This window comes from Capra hircus, chromosome 8, assembly GCF_001704415.2.
Source record: "Capra hircus breed San Clemente chromosome 8, ASM170441v1, whole genome shotgun sequence".
Taxonomy (NCBI): Eukaryota; Metazoa; Chordata; class Mammalia; order Artiodactyla; family Bovidae; genus Capra; species Capra hircus.
The window spans coordinates 72,269,045-72,288,393 of record NC_030815.1 but is presented as its reverse complement, the minus strand read 5'-3'; the positions used below and the strand labels follow the sequence as shown (position 1 = coordinate 72,288,393).

Sequence of the window (19,349 nt, the reverse complement as noted above, 5' to 3'; positions counted from 1 at the left end):
TGATAATCTCCAGGTCCATCCAAGTTGCTGCAAGGCATTATTTCATTCCTCTCTCTGGCTGAGTAGCATTCCATTGTATATGTGCACCACATCTTTATCCACTCATCTGTCAATGGACATTTAGGTTGTTTCCATGTCTTGGCTTCTGTGAATAGTGCTGCTATGAACACAGGGGTGCGAGTATCTTTTCGAATTATCGTTTTGTCCCAATACATGCTCAGGAGTGGGATTGCTGGATCATATGGCAACTCTATTTTTGTTTTTGTTGAGGAACCTCCATACTTTTTTCCATAGTGGCTGTGCCAATTTACATTTCCACCAACAGTGTGGGAAGGTTCCCTTTTCCAATGGAGGGTACTTAATTCCACTTCCCAGAAACACACTCATTAGGCTGCTTCTTGGAATAAACTCTTCCAACGGACTCTCTTCTTTTTTATGCCTCTGTTAGAAAGTTTTGTCAGCTATGGAGCTAAAATCCAGTACCATGTAACTTTATTTACCTGTCATAATACTGCACTCTGTGCTTACTCAGAAAAGCCTACTTTATAAAAAATGAGACTCATAAGTTGTATAGCCCAAGTCGTAATCCATTTCTATCCTTTTTCATATCATACAGTATTGATTCTTGATTAAAGTGCATTTCAAAACTGGCCTCATTCCACACAGAAGACATAGCATGGGTATACTGAGAACCTGATATACACACAAATGCTCCTTTTTATTTTATCTTTTCAGAACTGCCCATTTCCTCTGGTTCTAACCCAATCGCTTGGGCTCTCCTCTAGGTCTTCACAAATTACACTGAAATCATATAAAATTTTACTCTATGCCTGCCTCTGTAGAGCTTGGAAGGCCTTTGAGACATTATCTCATTTTGTTATTTCCAACAGGAGTCAAATTTGTCCTGTTTACCCCCAGAAAACATTGTTCACACCAGTCACCATCTCTCTCGAGCTTGTGAGTGGTTTATGGAGCTGAAAACGACTAATGGATATGAAGCAAAGGCAGGAGACTAATACCTACTGATGGAACGACAGACCCTGGGCAAGAAATCCCTTGTGCCTGGAATCTGGTTAATTATAGGAGAGGAGGGCTTCATGGCTGAAGGGATGCAGAAACCTGATTTTTTTCGGTCACTTTGGTTTAACCACTTTCAATCCAAAGAGTGACCCTATTTTGGATGAAGCGACCATGACATAAGGAGAGTTCAAATGTACTGCCCAGGGACAGCTAAACCTAGATAAGACAGAAACAAAACCATCCAGGATACAGCGGTGCTGTGTACGCACTGCTTTATTCAAAATGGACCTGCTGTGCAGCACAGGGAACTCTGATCAATGATATTTGGCAGCCTGGACGGGAGGGAAGTTGGGGGGAGAACGGATACATGTATATGGTTGGCTGAGTCCCTTCGCGTTCTCCTGAAATAATCACAACATTGCTGATCGGCTATAATCCAAAAAAGTGGTCCTTCTCTCCCTCTTCACCACCCTCAGTTACCTCTCTGGTCTATGTAACACCACCCTTTTCTCCCAACAGCACTTACAAGAATCGGAATGTTCTTATATTTTGTTCACTTGTTTTATCTATCCCTTGAATGAAAACCCTAAGAGAGCAGGAACCTGGCCATTTTGTCACTCAGGTAACAGTGCTGTATCATCTCTTGTGCTCATTAAATGTCGTTGGCACATAAGAGCATAAAACTTGCTCAGTGAGTCCTGTTGAATGAATAGATGACCACAGCTGAAATCTCTCCTGGGTCTCAATGTCTTCTCAGTCATGCTCATGGATCTGGGGTAGGAAAGAATACTGAGATGGAGAATAGTGGTCTCACTGACAAATCTTTTGTCTGGATAAACAAGCAAAAACAAGCCAGTTGCTGCAGGCAGGCTAATGCCACAGAGGAAGAAAGGGAAGGACATTTGCTTTGGTCCTTGAGGATTTCTGTCTCCTGAAAAAGTTTCTGAAAGCAACATGGAGGGGGTCTGTGAAAGATGAGCAGTATATATATCTTCCCAGTCAATTCCACTCCCTTCCTTTATCTTTAGTAACAAATGATGTTCAGGGACAAGGTCACAGAGAGAAACCATGATAAGGGATGAGGGATGAACACTTGCTCATGTGGACTGTGGTCTCCTGTATTAGAGCCAAAGCTCCAGCAGTAAGTTTGGCAGTTCCCCAAAAGGTTAAATACAGAGTTGCCACTGTTGCTGCTCCGTCACTAAGTCATGTTCGACTCTTTGCAGCCTCATGGACTGCAAGATGCCAAGCTTCCCCGTCCTTCCCTATCTCTTGGAGTTTGCCCATGTTCATGTCCAATGAATCAGTGATGCCATCCAACCATCTCATTCTCTGTTGTCCCCTTCTCGTCCTGCCTTCAATCTTTCCCAGCATCAGGGTCTTTTCCAAAGAGTCAGCTCTTCACATCAGGTGGCGAAAGTATTAGAGCTTCAGCTTCAGCATCAGTCCTTCTGATGAGTATTCAGGCTTGATTTTCCTTAGGCAGATTGGTTTGATCTCCTTGCTGTCCAACGGACTCTCGAGAGTCTTCTCCAGCACCACAGTGAGGAAGCATCAATTCTGCTTTATGGTCTAATTCTCATATATGAGTCAGCAATTTCACTCCAACGGATACACAGAGAGAAATGAAAACTTATCTACACGAAAACATGTACGTAAAAGTTCAGGGCAGTAGCATTATTCATAGTAACAAAAAAGTGTAAACAATCCTAATGTCCATTAATTGATGAATGGATCAATACAACGTGATCTACACATTGAATAAATATTATTTAGAAAGAAAAAAGTATGAAGTACTGACACATGCTACAACATGAATGAGACCCCAAAAGATTATTTCAAGTAGAAGCAGCCAGTCACAAAGGACCAGACATCACACAATTTTACTTACACGAAATATCTTAGAATAGGCAGACCTATAGAGACAGACTCAAATTGCCAAATTCAGACTTAAATTGAAGAAAGTAGGGAAAACCACTAGACCATTCAGGTATGACCTAAATCAAATCCCTTATGATTATACAGTGGAAGTGAGAAGTAGATTTAAGGGACTAGATCTGATAGAGAGATGCCCGATGAACTATGGACAGAGGTTCGTGACACTGTACAGCAGACAGGGATCAAGACCATCCCCAGGGAAAAGAATTGCAAAAAAGCAAAATGGCTGGCTGGGGAGGCCTTACAGGTAGCTGTGAAAAGAAGAGAAGCAAAAAGCAAAGGAGAAAAGGAAAAATATAAGCATCTGAATGCAGAGTTCCAAAGAACAGCAGGAAGAGATAACAAAGCCTTCCTCAGCGATCAATGAAAAGAAATAGAGGAAAACAACAGAATGGGAAAGACTAGAGATCTCTTTAAGAAAATTAGAGATACCAAGGGAACATTTCACACAAAGATGGGCTCGATAAAGGATAGAAATGGTATGGACCTAACAGAAGCAGAAGATATTAAAGAGGTGGCAAGAAGACACAGAAGAACTGTACAAAAAAGATCTTTACAACCAAGAAAATCACGATGGTGTGATCACTCACCTAGAGCCAGACATCCTAGAAGGTGAAGTCAAGTGGGCCTTAGGAAGCATCACTATGAACAAAGCTAGTGGAGGTGATGGAATTCCAGTTGAGCTATTACAAATCCTGAAAGATGATGCTGTCAAAGTGCTGCACTCAATATACCAGCAAATTTGGAAAATTCAGCAGTGGCCACAGGACTGGAAAAGGTCAGTTTTCATTCCAATCCTGAAGAAAGGCAATGCCAAAGAATGCTCAAACTACCACACAATTGCACTCATCTCACACGCTAGTAAAGTAATGCTCAAAACTCTCCAAGCCACGCTTCAGCAATACGTGAACTGTGAACTTCCAGATGTTCAAGCTGGTTTTAGAAAAGGCAGAGGAACCAGAGATCAAATTGCCAACATCTGCTGGATCATCGAAAAAGCAAGAGAGTTCCAGAAAAATATCCATTTCTGCTTTATTGACTATGCCAAAGCCTTTGACTGTGCGGATCACAATAAACTGTGGAAAATTCTGAAAGAGATGAGAATACCAGACCACCTGACCTGCCTCTTGAGAAACCTATATGCAGGTCAGGAAGCAACAGTTAGAACTGGACATGGAACAACAGACCGGCTCCAAATAGGAAAAGGAGTACGTCAAGGCTGTATATTGTCACCCTGCTTATTTAACTCCTATATAGAATACATCATGAGAAATGCTGGGCTGGAAGAAGCACAGGCTGGAATCAAGATTGCCAGGAGAAATATCAATCATCTCAGATATGCAGCTGACAACACCCTTATGGCAGAAAGTGAAGAGGAGCTAAAAAGCCTCTTGATGAAAGTGAAAGAGGAGAGTGAGAAAGTTGGCTTAAAGCTCAACATTCAGAAAACAAAGATCATGGCATCTGGTCCCATCACTTCATAGCAAATAGATGGGGAAATAGTGGAAACAGTGTCAGACTTTATTTTGGGGGCTCCAAAATCACTGCAGATGGTGACTGCAGCCATGAAATTAAAAGACGTTTACTCCTTGGAAGAAAAGTTATGACCAACCTAGATGGCATACTCAAAAGCAGAGACATTACTTTGCCAACAAAGGTCCGTCTAGTCAAGGCTACAGTTTTTCCAGTGGTCATGTATGGATTTGAGAATTGGACTATTAAGAAAGCTGAGCGCCAAAGAATTGATGCTTTTGAACTGTGGTGTTGGAGAAGACTCTTGAGAGTCCCTCGGACTCCAAGGAGATCCAACCAGTCCATTCTAAAGGAGATCAGCCCTGCACGTTCTTTGGAAGGAATGATGCTAAAGCTGAAACTCCAGTACTTTGGCCACCTCATGCAAAGAGTTGACTCATTGGAAAAGACTCTGATGCTGGGAGGGATTGGGGGCAGGAGGAGAAGAGGACGACAGAGGATGAGATGGCTGGATGGCATCACCGACTCGATGGACATGTGTTTGAGTGAACTCCGGGAGTTGGTGACGGACAGGGAGGCCTGGCGTGCTGCGATTCATGGGGTCGCAAAGAGTTGGAGATGACTGAGCGACTGATCTGACCTGAACTGATAGAGACAGAAATTAGGTTAGTGGTTGCCTGGAGCTGGGGGGGTAATAACCATGAATGAGTGGAGGGTTTCTTTGGAGATAATGAAAACATTCTGAAAGTAGAGGGATAGGACTGCCCTACTCTGTGAATAGAGTGCTTTGTAAATAGCCATTAAATTCTATCCCCTTTTTTTAAAATACTTTTTTTCCCCAATGTGCAACATTTAAAAACTATTTATTGAATTTGTTACAATAGTGCTTGTTTTATGCATGTGGGATCCCAGCTTACCAACCAGGGATCAAACCCACACTCCCTGCATTGAAAGGTGAAGTCTTAACCACCAGACTGGCAGGGAAATGGGTCAACTGGATGGTATTTGAAACCTATCTCAATAAAACCATGTTTTAAAAAGCAACTCAAGTGATAACCAAATCCTTCTGTAGGTAGTCTGTATAGGGCAGGGCAATGCTGGCATGTCATGGAAGGAAAATACCTTGTACTACCAGGGATTGTGCGGAGTGACCCCACACACCCCTTACTCTCCACACTAGCTGTCCTAGGGCTCCTATTTATCTTTACTTGTTCAATAGACTTGAACACCTACTGTACACAAGAAGCCATGCTAGGCAGGGGTCCCGCAGATGAAGAAGGAGCAGACTTCCAAGGAGCTACCACTTGGAGAATCATTCACTGAACCACAGGACGGGAAACAACAAAAAGAGAGTCCTGTATAGTATTGTTGCAGGATGTGGGCAGGAAAGAAATTTTCAAGTCTGGGTTCTAGAAAGGTGGACTTGTGTCCACGCCTGAAGAGCCCACCCAGGTCTGGTATGCAGATATCTCAAAGGCAGGGTGGGGCAGGGTGTCTGGGGGGAGGACCCCCTGGAGTCAGGAAGACAGGAAGGTCAAAGACACCCCCGCCCGCCACCCCAGGGCCAAGAAATGATGCCAGCACCACCCTTAAATTCCATCTGGCAGTACTGTGGGTGTTTCTACTTTATTTTTTTAAAGAGGAGATGGGGGGAGGAGGGCTAGAACACAAGTTATTACTCAGCATTTCCATCATGCTGAACATCTGCAAAGCACTCCTGCCCTGTGTCCTGAACCAGTTGCAATAATCAAGGCATTTGAGAACCCAGCCAAGAATGCGAGGTACTTAGCAGATAGAAGAATCTATTGCTGCGTCTGGCAAGGTGAGTGCCATTAGAAAAAATTAATCCCATAAAGTACACTTTTAAAACTTAAGCCAGTATAATCATCTCTGTAAAAAGCTGATCTGGCACCTGGCTGTTAATGAAGTGAAAAAGCTCATGCTATAAATCCCCCCATACACACCCTGACATGTGTCCACTTTTATAGAATGGGCACTGATGTCCTTATTTTTATTTGCAGGGAGGCAATGGAGACGCAGACATAGAGATCAGACTTGTAGACACAGTGGGGGCAAGAGAGGGACGAATTGAAAGAGTAACACTGAAACATTCCATTACCATATATAAAACAGATAGCCAGTGGGAATTAGCTAGCTATATGATGCAGGGAGCTTGAACTTGGTGCTCTCTGACAACCTTGAGATGTAGGAGAGAGGTTCAAGAGGGAGGGGACATATGTATACTTATAGCTGATTCATGTTGATGTATGGCAGAAACTAACACAATGTTGTAAAGCAATTATCCTCCAATCAAAAAAAATTTTTAAGGAAAAATACAAAAATAAAAAGTGGCCATACCACACAGCATGTGGGATCTTAAGTGTCCCAGCCAGGGATTATACCTGCACCCTGTGCATTAGAAGCTTGGAGTCTTAACCACTGTTGCGTGTGAGCTTAGTTGCTCAGTCATGTCCAACTCTTTGTGACCCTGTGGACTGTAGCCAGCCAGGTTCCTCTGTCCATGCGGATTCTCCAGGCAAGAATACTGGAGCTGGTTGCCGTTTCCTCCTCCAGGGGATCTTTTCCACCCAGGGATCGAACCTGCATCTCCTGCGTTTCCTGTATTGCAGGTGGACTCTCTACCCACTGAGTCACTGGGAAAGCCACTGGACCACGAGGAAGTCCCTGACGTCCTTCTCTGGGAGGGGAGAATTCTATGGCAGGCCCCCAGGCATTCCACGCTAACAAGAAAATCTGCTTCTTGCCGTGAGCACCCGCAGCATCTGGATCGTCACAATCCAGACAGAGCAGGATTCAATAACCGTTTTTTGCACGACTCTCTATTGACTGTGCAGTGCTTCCAGAAAGTGCACTGCCGTGTGAGCTGTAATACATCAGGTGCACTGTGGCTTTTGGACTCAAGCTTGTGACCATCTTACCTTGGTCCATAGGAGTGCTACTTTGAGGAATATTCATTGGTCAACTGGGAAATTGCTCAGTAAAGTAAAAATAGTATGCACACTTAAAATGACCATTAATGTGAATCCTATGAGGACAAAGTGCATTAATCAACTATTTCCAGAAACATGCTTGGGTCACATAAAAATGAATAAATAATTCGGGGACTTCCCTGGCAGTCCAGTGGTTAAGACTCCATGCTCCCAATGCAGGGGGCATGGGTTCGATCCCTAATCAGGGAACCCATGCTGCACAGCAAGGCCAATAATAATAACAAAAGAAAAAAGAATTTTGAAAATGTATTTAAAAGATATTAGCCACTTGATTTCAGATCAACTATATGCTCTTCGCTCCTACACTCTGTAGGTCAATTAGAAAAGCTCAAATATAACATATGCACACAACAGGCACACAGAAAGAGCTAACATGGTAAAGTGAAGAATTACTAGGTCTGATATGAAAAAGACCAAACTCAGGAAGAGGAGACCAGCACTGGGAGCTCCTTTCCTCTTGAGGCATCTGCTGAATTAAGAAAAGATCCCTTGAGTCTCTGAGCAGCATTTAGAACAGCTCTGTGGGGCCAGGAGGACAAAAAAGGGGAGCCCTGGCACTGCTCGTGAACTGGCTGCAATTTCAGACAAAACAGACAGCATACTGCAGACGGAGATAATGATCAAAGCTTTATAAACAGGAATTAAAAGTTGGGATTGTCTAATACAACAATTTTACAATTGTATGTACCTCTGAACAGGTCTGAGACTACAGACCACAAAAAAACCTGAAACCATGTTGAACCATATGACATATGTCAAATCATAAACTGATACAAATTACAATGGTGGGAGATTGAACACAGTTCTCTCAGTAACAGAAATGGCAAAAGAAAGGTTAGCACATAACAAATTTGGGGGAAAAAAAAAAGAGGGATAAAATCAGAATCTAATTGCCATCTATAGAAATCATACCCAGTACCAGTAAAATATACTTTATTTTCAAGCCCATGGAAACTGAACACGTGCCTCTTACGTGTACAGTGGAAAAATGTGTGTCCATAGAGAGTGACGTGCTGTGCTTAGTTGATCAATCATCCCCAACTCTGCGATCACATGGACCGCAACCCGCCAGGCTCCTCTGTCCATGGAATTCCCTTCTCCAGGGGATCTTCCCAACCCAGGGATTGAACCCAGGTCTCCCGTATTACAGGCAGATTCTTTACCACCTGAGCCAGCAGGGAAGCCCATAAAGACAGAATGGATTGATCTGGCCTGATCAAGCGGCATGACCTAGTAAGGTCATGTTTAATATGCAAAGCAGCTCAAGAATATAAGTAGATTATCCCTGTGTCTCGCTGATGCCATAGAACTGACATATGACTGGACCTGAGATTTTGAGAATAAGAATGGGAGAGAGACAGCAGAGAGGGAAGAGACCATGCAGCCCGCCCTCCCTTCCTCCTCCCCACCTGCAGAAGTTACACATCAATACTCTGAAGTGTGTGAAAGGTAGAAGGGTAATGCAAACCACCAACTCTTTGCCTAAAACCAAAGGGAAGCTGCATTAACAGTGGAGTCTTCTATACAATGCAGCAGACAGCTTAGCTCTTCTGTGGCTGAGCCCTACTTCCTGTCCGTCTAACTTCCCATCTCCTCTTCCCCATCCTGTGTCTGTCTGTCTGAACCTCAGAAGCCACACTGGATTCTAGAAAACCACCCTCACCATGCCATCATCACAACCATTTATGTGATGGGACCAGACCCTGCAAATTCACAGTTCTTGTCCTAACAGCCTCTGTGCTTAGTCACTCAGTCATGTCTGACTCTTTGTGACCCCATGGACTGTAGCCCACCAGATTCCTATGTCCGTGGGATTCTTGAGGCAAGAATACTGGAGTGGGTTGCCATGCCTTATTCCAGGGGATCTTCCCAACCCAGGGATCAAACCCAAATCCCCCACACTGCAGGCAGATTCTTTACCATCTGAGCCATGAGGGAAGCTCACCATATGAGAAAAATCTGCCTCGCTTCCTACCTCATTCCTACCCCAATCTTCAGAGAGAATAAATGGATTCTCAGTTTTTTGCCTTGATTCCTCAATGTCAGTGGCCTAGAGACGTGTTTGTTGTGCTCTAGGCATCTGGATTAGAAATGTGGCAACACTGGAGTTCTATTAGGATTTAGGGTGGTAGTGAGAAGTCTGGGGTGGGGCGGCATTGGTCCACCCATGACCTGTGCTCTTCAGATGAGCCGGGAGCCCTGGATACTGTCCAACAGTCCACTTACAGGTTAACTGGGACACCCTGCCCCCCAGCCCGATCTAGTTGCAGGAAATATACTAGAAGGCTTTCTGCACCTACAGTCGCCCTGACCTAATTCTTTGAAGGAATTTCAGCAACACCAGTAAGTCTCTCCCTCATTTTTCCCCAAGTCTGGCAATATTCAGAGCTTTGAAGAAAGAGCCATTTCATCAGCCTGGCTTCCTTTGATCTCTCATCAGCCCGGTAATGCACTTGTCTCCTCTGGAGCCAGGGCCTTCTGCATCCAGAGTCACTTTTTTTTAATCAGTTTAATTATTTTATCTGAGAGAATTTTACTAAGAAATAAATTGTTTCGCCTTTTTGAACCTGCGTTGAATTATGCGTGCATGCTAAGTTGTTTCAGTCGTGTCTGACTCTTTGAGACCCTATGGACCAAAGCCCGTCAGGCTCCTTTGTCCATGGGATTCTCCAGGCAAGAATATGGGAGTGGGTTGTCATGCCCTCCTCCAGGGGATATTTCCAACCCAGGGATAGTCTCCTGCACTGGCAGGCAGGCTCTTTGCCACTAGTGCCACCTGAGAAGCCCAGCTGAATTAGACGCTCTCCCTATTTACTCACAGTACCTATGAAAAGTCTTGCTTGATGAGAAGCCACCAGGAATCAACAGTGTCTCATTTCACTTGGCTCTGTCACTAGTTGTATGACACGAGGTACATTATTTTCTCTGAATATCAGTTTTCTCAACTATAAAGCGAGCATTATGTTTCCTACATTTAAAAAAGTGAGTGTGGGGTACTCGTGTAATTTTTAAGAGTTCTATAGTTTTTGACTTCCCTGGTGGCGTAGAGAATAAGAGTCTGCCTGCCAACGCAGACGACAGGGGTTAGATCCCTGGTCCGGTAAGATTCCACATGCTATGGAGCAATAAAGCCCACGTGCCACAACTACTGAGCCTGTGTGCTGTGGCTAGAAGCACACACACCTACAGCCTGTGCTCCCCAACAAGGCAGGACAGCGCAAGAAGGCTGAGCATCGCAACGAAGAGCAGTAGCCCATGCTCGCCCACCTAGAGAAAGCAAAGCAACAAAGACGCAGCACAGCCAAAAATAAACAAAATTATTTTAAAAACAGTTCTATAGTTTTCAAAGTCAGTCATATATATATTTTTCTTAATTAGAAAGAATAAACACTGCCTTGTCACCCTTAGAGGACTGTCATCAGAATTAAATAGGATGGCGTACACACAAGAGCATTGTAACTTTACAGAATACAGAGTCACACATTTTGATTCTGGTGTCCGGGCACGTCTGTGCTCGTGCACTCAGCTGGCTGTTTTGAAACCACCCTAGTACAAAACTGAATATCCTAGTGCTTCCTAGATTTTTACTAGCATCACTTCAGGAAGTAAACTGTGTTGATGTTTGCTCCAAGAACCTTATGAGTAAGTAACTCACACTGCTCGGGCCTCCCCACCCATCTGGCAGAATGCCATCCAGACTTACCCTCGTACATCTCCAGGATGTGAACCGTGTCTCCAACCTGCAAGGACAGCTCCACATCTTGAGAGGCGTTGTAGTTATAGATTGCTGGAAAAGAGAAACAGAAGACAGAAATGATGGCATCGGTGGCACTTAAAATGCAAGTCACCAAAGAACACACCCAGGGAACCTCCCTGATGGTCCAGTGATTAAGAGTCCGCCTTCCAACGCAGGGGACACAGGTGCAATCCTTGGTCAGGGATCTAAGGTCCCACACACTACAGGACAACGGAGCCCGCGCACACCTGCTGATCCCTCTCACTCTAGAGCCTGTGCTTTGCAACAAGAGATGCTGCCATGGGCCACAACGAAAACCCAGCGCAGCCAAAATTAAAAATAAAATAAGCAACTTAAAAAAAGAGCACATACTTTAGTTATTGAACCAATTTTCCAACAAATAACCACCTCTTTAATCATTTCAGGTGAATCCCCCTCTGAAAAGCAGAGAGCATCCTCCTGGATTCCCACTGCTGGCATTTTAGTCATTCCTCCATCCAACAAATTTTGGTTGGTTGCCTGATATGTTCCACATATTGTGCTAGAGACTGGAGACAGAGTGTTGAGACACTCAGATGTGGTACCTATACCAGGGATTTTTAATAGTATAGTATGGGAAGTGAGAGAGCAAATGTATCATTACAGATACGACTCCTTAATTAAAATGGTAATATAAGAGTTATCAGCCTACAATACCACTGAGCTTCTGATCTCTTGGCCACAGGGCGAGCCATTTCCTGGCTTCCCTGACAGTAATTGGCAGCCAACTGTGAGTCCCATCAATCCCCCTGCCCAGTAATAAACTAAACCCCAGTGGCTTCCTTGCACCCAGTTCTAGGCATCCTGTGCAAATGGGGCACCTTAGCACTTTCTCATCAAGGTGACCTCCATCAGCACAGCACTCAGGACTGGACCAGATTGTGAAAAACAGCAGACTAATTCTTATACCTCCAAACGAAGGTGACAATCCAATTTTAAGATGGGTAAGAGTTCTGAAGAGACATTTTACCACAGATTATATATGATGAATAATCAGAGCAAGAAAAGATATCCAACAACCATTAGTCATCAGGAAAATGCAAATTAAAACCACAAGGAACTGCAATTTCACACCCACTAGAAAGACTGTAACTTTTAAAAGGCAGACTTGGCAGGAATGTGGAGAAACTGGAACCCTTATGCATTACCAGTAGGAATGTAAAATGATATAACCTCCCAGTTTGACAGTTTCTTAAAAAGTTAAACATAAATTTACATGCAACCCAGCAATTCCACTCCTAGTTATTTACAAAGAGAAAGGGAAATATGTCAATACAACTTCATGTGACTATTCAAAGTCACTGTGGTAGGCAGAAAAATAGCCCCTCAAAGATACACACATCAGATTTTGAAACGTGCAAGTGTTTCCATAGGTAGCAAAAAACATAAGATAAAGATAAGCGAGGTTACTCTGGAAATTCAGGATGTAACCTAAACACAATCCTATGCATCCAGATAAGAGAGAGACAGAGGGAGTTTTAAGAGATTTACAGAAGAGAAGGCAACATGAGGTTGGAGGCACAGGGTGAAGTAACGTGATCTCAAGTCAAGGACTGGCACCACCCCTGGAAGCTAGAAAGGACAAGGAACAGAATTCCCTGAGAGCCTCTAGAAGGAGCACCGGCGGCCAACACCTTGATTTTCGACGTCTGGCCTTCAGATCTGTGAGGGAAGAAAATCCTGTTGTTCAAGTCACCAAGCTTGTGGTCACTGGACCTTGTAAGGACACTGACAAGAAGCCAACACAGCAGCATTATTTGTAACAGCCAAACACTGGAAACAACTCATTCACTGAAGAATCAATTGATATGTAAAATATGGTCTGTCCACACAATGAAATCACTCAGCAATAAAAAAGAATAAAAGCGACCTTCCTAGTGATCCAGTAAGACTTCAGACTCCCAGTGCAGGGGGCCCGAGTTTGATCCCTGGTCGGGGAATTAGATCCCACATGCCACAGTGAATGATCCTGCATGCCACAACCGAGACTCAGTGCAGCCAAATAAATAAATAGAAATGAATATTTTTTAAAAAGGATTGAACTATGGCTGATGCATGTCAATGTACGGCAAAAGCACTACAATACTGTAAAGTAATTAGCCTCCAATTCAAATAAATAAATTTTTTAAAATAAATAAATAAACAAGAAATGAACTATGAACACACTGCAACTCAGATGACCTTCAGAGACATGCGAAACAAAAGTCATATGCACAAAATATATTAGGCTTCTATTTATCTGTAGTATCCAGAAGAAGCCACTGGCTGTCATCGGCACAGGGCATTTCATTGTTCCCTGGGGTTGAGGGTGTGAATGGTGACTGAGCACAACAGGCACAGGGAGCTTTAGGGAGAGACACAAACATCCTAAAATGGGATTTGGTGGTGCTGATGGTCTCCAAACTCTGCATGTCTACTCAACATCAATGAACTATCTGCCTAAAACAGTGTGTTAGACTTCAGTAAACCTTTTTTTTTTTTTTTAAAGCAAATTTATTTCTTGCCCTCTCTCATAATGAGTGAGCTGCTTCCCTTCAGGGAGAAAGAACCACCTTAGAAACTGGGTTCTATCCATGCACCTGAGGATCCAAGGAGCCCATGAGATTCCCCACCTCTGCAGCTCTGATGAACACGAGGCTGGTCACTCAATCCATTTGCCAGATCCCACAAGGGTCATTAAAAAGGCAAGAAAGGTAACCCTGCCATTGCCAGTCGTGAGCAGTAGCCATTGCCTACTGCTCTTTTCCTGAGCCGGCTATCCACCTGGTTCAGCAGACTGACTGTAGGCTCTGGCTTCCATCACAGTCTATCTCGGAAAGGAAGGAGCAAACCACCAGCCCCACATTTTCAAGTGGCCTCTTTAAAAGAAAAAAAATTAAACATTGTATTTTGTATCGGCATATAGCCGCTAACAATGTTGTGACAGTTTCAGGTAGACAGCAAAGGGACTCAGCCATACATATACAGATACATATATCCATTCTCCCTGAGACTCCCCTCCCAGCCAGGCTGCCACATGACATGGAGCAGAGTTCCCTGTGCCGTACAGGAGGTCCCTGTTGGCTATCCATTTAAAATGTAGTAGTGTATACATGTCCAAGCAGCCTCTCTTTTTAAAGAGAATCAATCAAATACGTGTTCTTCTATAGCCTTGGCACAGACTCCTAGAGGTATGTTGGAGATGATCGACTTATTGAGCTTTTAGACTGTATTATGAATTCAGAACAAGGGCAGGCTGATGGAGTGGGCTGGGAGAAACTGTACGGAATTCAGCAGAAGGAGTTAGTTCCCGGTTTCTAGAAGCTTACAAGGGCCACAAGGCCAAGCTCCTGTTCCAATGAAATTCACTTCCTTCATCTGACCGCTACTTGATTCAAATGTTTTGCCTACTAAGTATACCACTGGTTCTCTGTAGAAAATGTAGGTCTTCATCCCTAACTTCCCCGGGCCCCCATGCACTGTCTCCCCCTGGACTGGGTCCTTCCACTGGCCCCGCCAGCAGGTGGAATCAGGAAGTGGAGAGGCTGCTGTGTCACAGTGTGTTGTGTAATCCCCAAGCTTCACGTCTTCCTTGTTCTCAGTCACCAGGAAAGCAAGCAGAGGCGCCCCACGGCTGCACCTGGCACTGGAGCCCCAAGCTACAAACATGTACCAAGGACTGCTGCAAACACAGGGACGCGCGCGCACACACACACCACAGCCTACTGTTGTTATTTACTCGCTCAGCTGTGTCCAGTTCTTTGGGACCCCATGAAATGTAGCCTGCTGGGTTAGTCTATGGAATTTTCCAGGCAGGAATACTTGAGTGGGTTGCCATTTCCTTCTCCAGGGGAAGTTCCTGACCCAGGGATTGAATGCACCTCTCTTAAGTCTCCTGAATTAGCAGGAGGATTCTTTACCAAGGTGCCACCTTAAACCCTAGATTCCTAAGCCTGACAATCAAAGTGCTCCCCAAATTATCCTGGCCTTAATTATCCACTGCTGTTCATCATCTGCCAAACTGACCCTCTACTTCAGTTGAGACTCATAATCTCTCCTAAATTCTGTGCTCAACTCACAGTTTACCTCTATCTGGGGCAACAGTTTATCTTTTTCTTCCTCACACTGCAAAGCTCACATTCACAATGCAATTCCACAAATGATGAGTGACAGTGGTAAAGAATCTGCCTGCCAAGCAGGAGACACAGGTTCAATCCCTGGGTCGGGAAGATCCCTTGGAGAATGACATGGCAACACTCTACAGTATTCTTGCCGGGAACATTCCATGGACAGAGGAGTCTGGTGAGCTACAGTCCATGGGGTCACAAAGAATCAGACATGACTTAGCAACTCAACAGCAACAACAATCACCCTGCAAGGATCTCATTATTCTCCATCATCCCACAAGTTTTCTTTCCAACACAGTTTGGATTTTTAATCACAGGCAATCTTGTGTTATCATCTGCCACAAAACAGAAGGTAAACCCCTCATGAATGGTGACCTGATTACACATTATTTTGTCTTTCACATTCCAAAGCACTGGATGAGGCCCAAACAAAGTGCTCAAGGCACAAGAGTGGCTTTTGAGACCCATCCATCAAAATTCAGTTATTCACCACTTCTTCCCCAAACTTCCAGATTATTTCCCTGCTTCCCCCAGAAGCAGCAGTTATGGTCTCCCACCACTCAAGAAAGGGGTATCCAATCACTTTATCATGTTTTTTATTTGCAAATTATACAAGACAATCTATCTTTCCAACATAAGCCTTCAAAGAGCTTCACTTGGGAAACATCCTTCAACAAAGCCTTCTGCTGGAATGACAAGTCACCAGTCACACTTATGCTGTCTGTTTCCTGTCTTCTGACTAAAGTACTAACAAGATTTCCAATCACTTACAATGACCTCTATTCATGCCAAGTCCGCACTTTTGAACCATGCCCTTCCCGCACCCTCTTTAATACACTTCATTTCCGTTGAAGTTTATGGTTTCACTTCCATACGGAATGCAGTCATTGTATGGAGTGGCTGCCAATTACCATATTATTTAATGAGGAAACAGAGACTCAAAGGGTCAGCACCTTGCTCCGAGGAACCCAGCTTTAAGAGCAGCAAAGCTGTTACTAATACGGCCCAACGAGGACCTGTTCATCCCATTTTACCAGACTGGTCCATGATGACAAAGAGATGCCCTGGAAGAGCCTATGAGCAAAGAAAAGAGCCTGACAGAGTCTCAGTATGTTGTCTGCCTTATGTGTGTGTGTGCTCAATCACTCAGTGTATCCAACTCTTAGAATTCTCTCACTAGGGGCTTCCCTGGTGGCTCAGCAGTAAAAAGAAAAAAAAAAAAAATTCAGCCTGCCAATGCAGGAGACAGGTTCGATCCCTGATGTGGGAAGATCCCACATGCTACAGAGCAACTAAGCCTATGTGCCACAACTACTGAGCCTGTGCTCTAGAGCCTGGGAGCTGCACCATGTTCCCTACAGCCCTACAGGAGAAGCCGCTGCAATGAGAAGCCCATGCACTGTAACTAGCAAGTAGCCTGCTCGCCACAACTAGAGGAAAGCCCATGCAGCAACAAAGACCAGAATTCTTTGGTCTTTGGCTTTTGCACAGCCAAAAAGTTTATTCCCTCATCCATTAAGACTCCAACTTCCTCCAACAAGCTTTACCATAGGAACCGGTGATTGGCGATCCTGTTGTCTGTTCACCGGATGTTATTTCAGGCATACAACTAACACACTCTCAGTGGATTGTGTTTCTCCCTGAAATGTGAATAAATGCTACAGAGGAAGACAGAGTAAGGAGAAATAAAGGAAACCTTCTGGACTGAACCAAACAGACTCAGTTATACCAGTGACACAAGCATGACCTGGTTCGTCTAGGGCCTCAGTTTCCCATCTGCAGACTAGGCATTGGACCAGATCTCACTAAGAGTCCCTGTGGCTGCAAGCCCCCTGATTCACGAGGTTACGATAAGAGGCAAGACAAACAATTTGTGTCCTTTCAAATCAGCAGGCTCCACCACAATCTCTTGTTTTGTCTGAGGAAATTAAACAAGAACTGTGACTTGCTGTGTATGAACTGACTTGCTAGCTGCTGTGAAAGACGAGCTCCTGGAATTCTGCCCTAAACAGCTTACTGTTTATGTCGCTAAAGTATAATTTTGTAGAGCCAACTAGACAAGATGGTATGTCTACAAATGTAAAACAGTTTGCATTTTACCACATCTTTGATTTGGCCTGGCCTTTTCTTTTGAACCAGACTTTTGAGAGACAGAGAAAAAGAGAAGAAGAGAAGAAATTTGAGGTCTTAGGATTGCTGCTGTTGTTCAGCTGCTGAGTCGTGTATGACTCTTTGTGACCCCATAGACTGCAGCAAGCCAGGCTTCCCTGTCCTTCACTCTCTCCCGGAGTTTGCTCAAACCCATGTCGAATGAGTCAGTGATGCCATTCAACCATCTCATCCTCTTGCCTCCTCTTCTCCGCCTGCCTTCAATCTTTCCCAGCATCAGGGTCTTTCCAATGAGTCAGCTCTTCGCATCAGGGGGCCAAAGTATTAGAGCTTCAGCATCAGTCCATCCCGTGAATATTCAGGGTTGATTTCCTTTAGGATTGACGGATTTTAGGATTATGCAACAAAAAACCAATAGAATAGGCTGACAGGTGCCAATACGAGGACTGATTCTGACAACGAAAAGTTGATGGATTACTAGTATTTAACCTTTTCGATAAATTTGGTTCTTTCATGAACCCTCAAATTACAACCCCCAAAGAATAACTAAAACTTGACATGGTCTATTATAGTGTTTGGCAGTGTGTGTCAAAGAAAGAGCCAACAAACACAGAACAAGCTCCCAATCTGAGCTGTCTGCTGCTCCAGAATATTAACAAGATGATCAAACTTCATCATTTTCATTTTCATCTTGATCTGCCTACTGTCAGCTGTTAGAACGATAGACTCTGGACTTTCCTGGTGGTCCAGTAGTGGAGACTCTGCCCTTCCATTGCAAGGGGTATGCGTTCAACTCCTGGTCTGGGAATTAAGATCCTATAAGCCACACAGAACGGCCAAAAGAAAAAAGAGACTAAAAAGGTCGAAGAATTGATGCTTTCAAGCTGTGGTGCTGGAGAAGACTCTTGAGAGTCCCCTGAACTGCAAGGAGATAACACCAGTCAATCATAAAGGAAATCAGTCCTGAATATTCATTGGAAGCACTGATGCTGAAGCTCCAATACTTTGGCCACCTGATACGAACAGCCAACTCACTGGAAAAGACCCTGACGCTGGGAAAGACTGAGGGCATGAGAAGGGGGCGACAGAGGATGAGATGGTTGGTTGGCATCATAAATTCAACAGACAGGAGTTTCAGCAAACTCTGGGAGATGGTGAAGGACAGGCAAGCCTGGCGTGCTGCAGTCCACTGGGTTTCAAAGAGTTGGACATGACTGAGCAACTGCACAACAAACATAAAGGAGGAAAGCTAAAACAAGGCAATTCAAAATTGTAAAATAGAAAGTCTTTGTTCTACAAACACTGGGAGCTTTACCCCACAGCTCCTCTAAGTAAGAAATCGATGTACCAGTATATTGTTCCAAAGAGGAGAATGCAGCAGAACCTGGAGAAAGATAACAAGTGCTGGCAGACACAGCAGTCACCTGCTCCTTTCCCCTTTCTGTCCCTGTCTGGCTTCCCACTTGGGGCATGGAGGCAGCCATATCCTCAAAGATGGATACAACCACCCTCACCAATAGGACAGTGGAAGTCATTCAGTGAGAACTGGGAAATTAGGGAGAACTGTAGAGGTAATAGAAAAAGCTACCCTCAGCAGTTCTCCCAGGTAAAGTTAAGACAATAAAAGGCAGGTGTCCTTAAAGACAGCAAACCCATTTTATTTCAGGCAGCTAAATACAAAGCTTGCTCCTTGGAAGGAAAGCTATGACAAATCCAGACAGTGTATTAAAAAGAAGAGACATCATTTTCCCAACAAAGGTCCATATAGTCAAAGCTATAGTTTCTCCAGTAATCATGTACAGATGTGTCAGAGTCGGACCATAAAGAAGGCTGAGCACCAAAGCATTGATGCTTTTGAATTGCGGTGCTGGAGATGACTCTTCAGAGTCCCTTGGACTGCAAGGAGATCCAACCAGG

At 44.2% G+C, this 19,349-nt stretch overlaps 1 protein-coding gene across 1 annotated transcript in view; it reads right to left on the bottom strand.

Moving 5' to 3' along the window:
• The window catches only part of DOCK5 (dedicator of cytokinesis 5), a 274,029-nt gene that overhangs the window by 187,196 nt on the left and 67,484 nt on the right, over positions 1 to 19,349 (bottom strand). Inside the window, exon 2 of the mRNA XM_018052344.1 lies at positions 11,146 to 11,229. Coding sequence (XP_017907833.1) covers positions 11,146 to 11,229 — 84 coding nt within the window. The remainder of the gene's footprint in view (positions 1 to 11,145; positions 11,230 to 19,349) is intronic.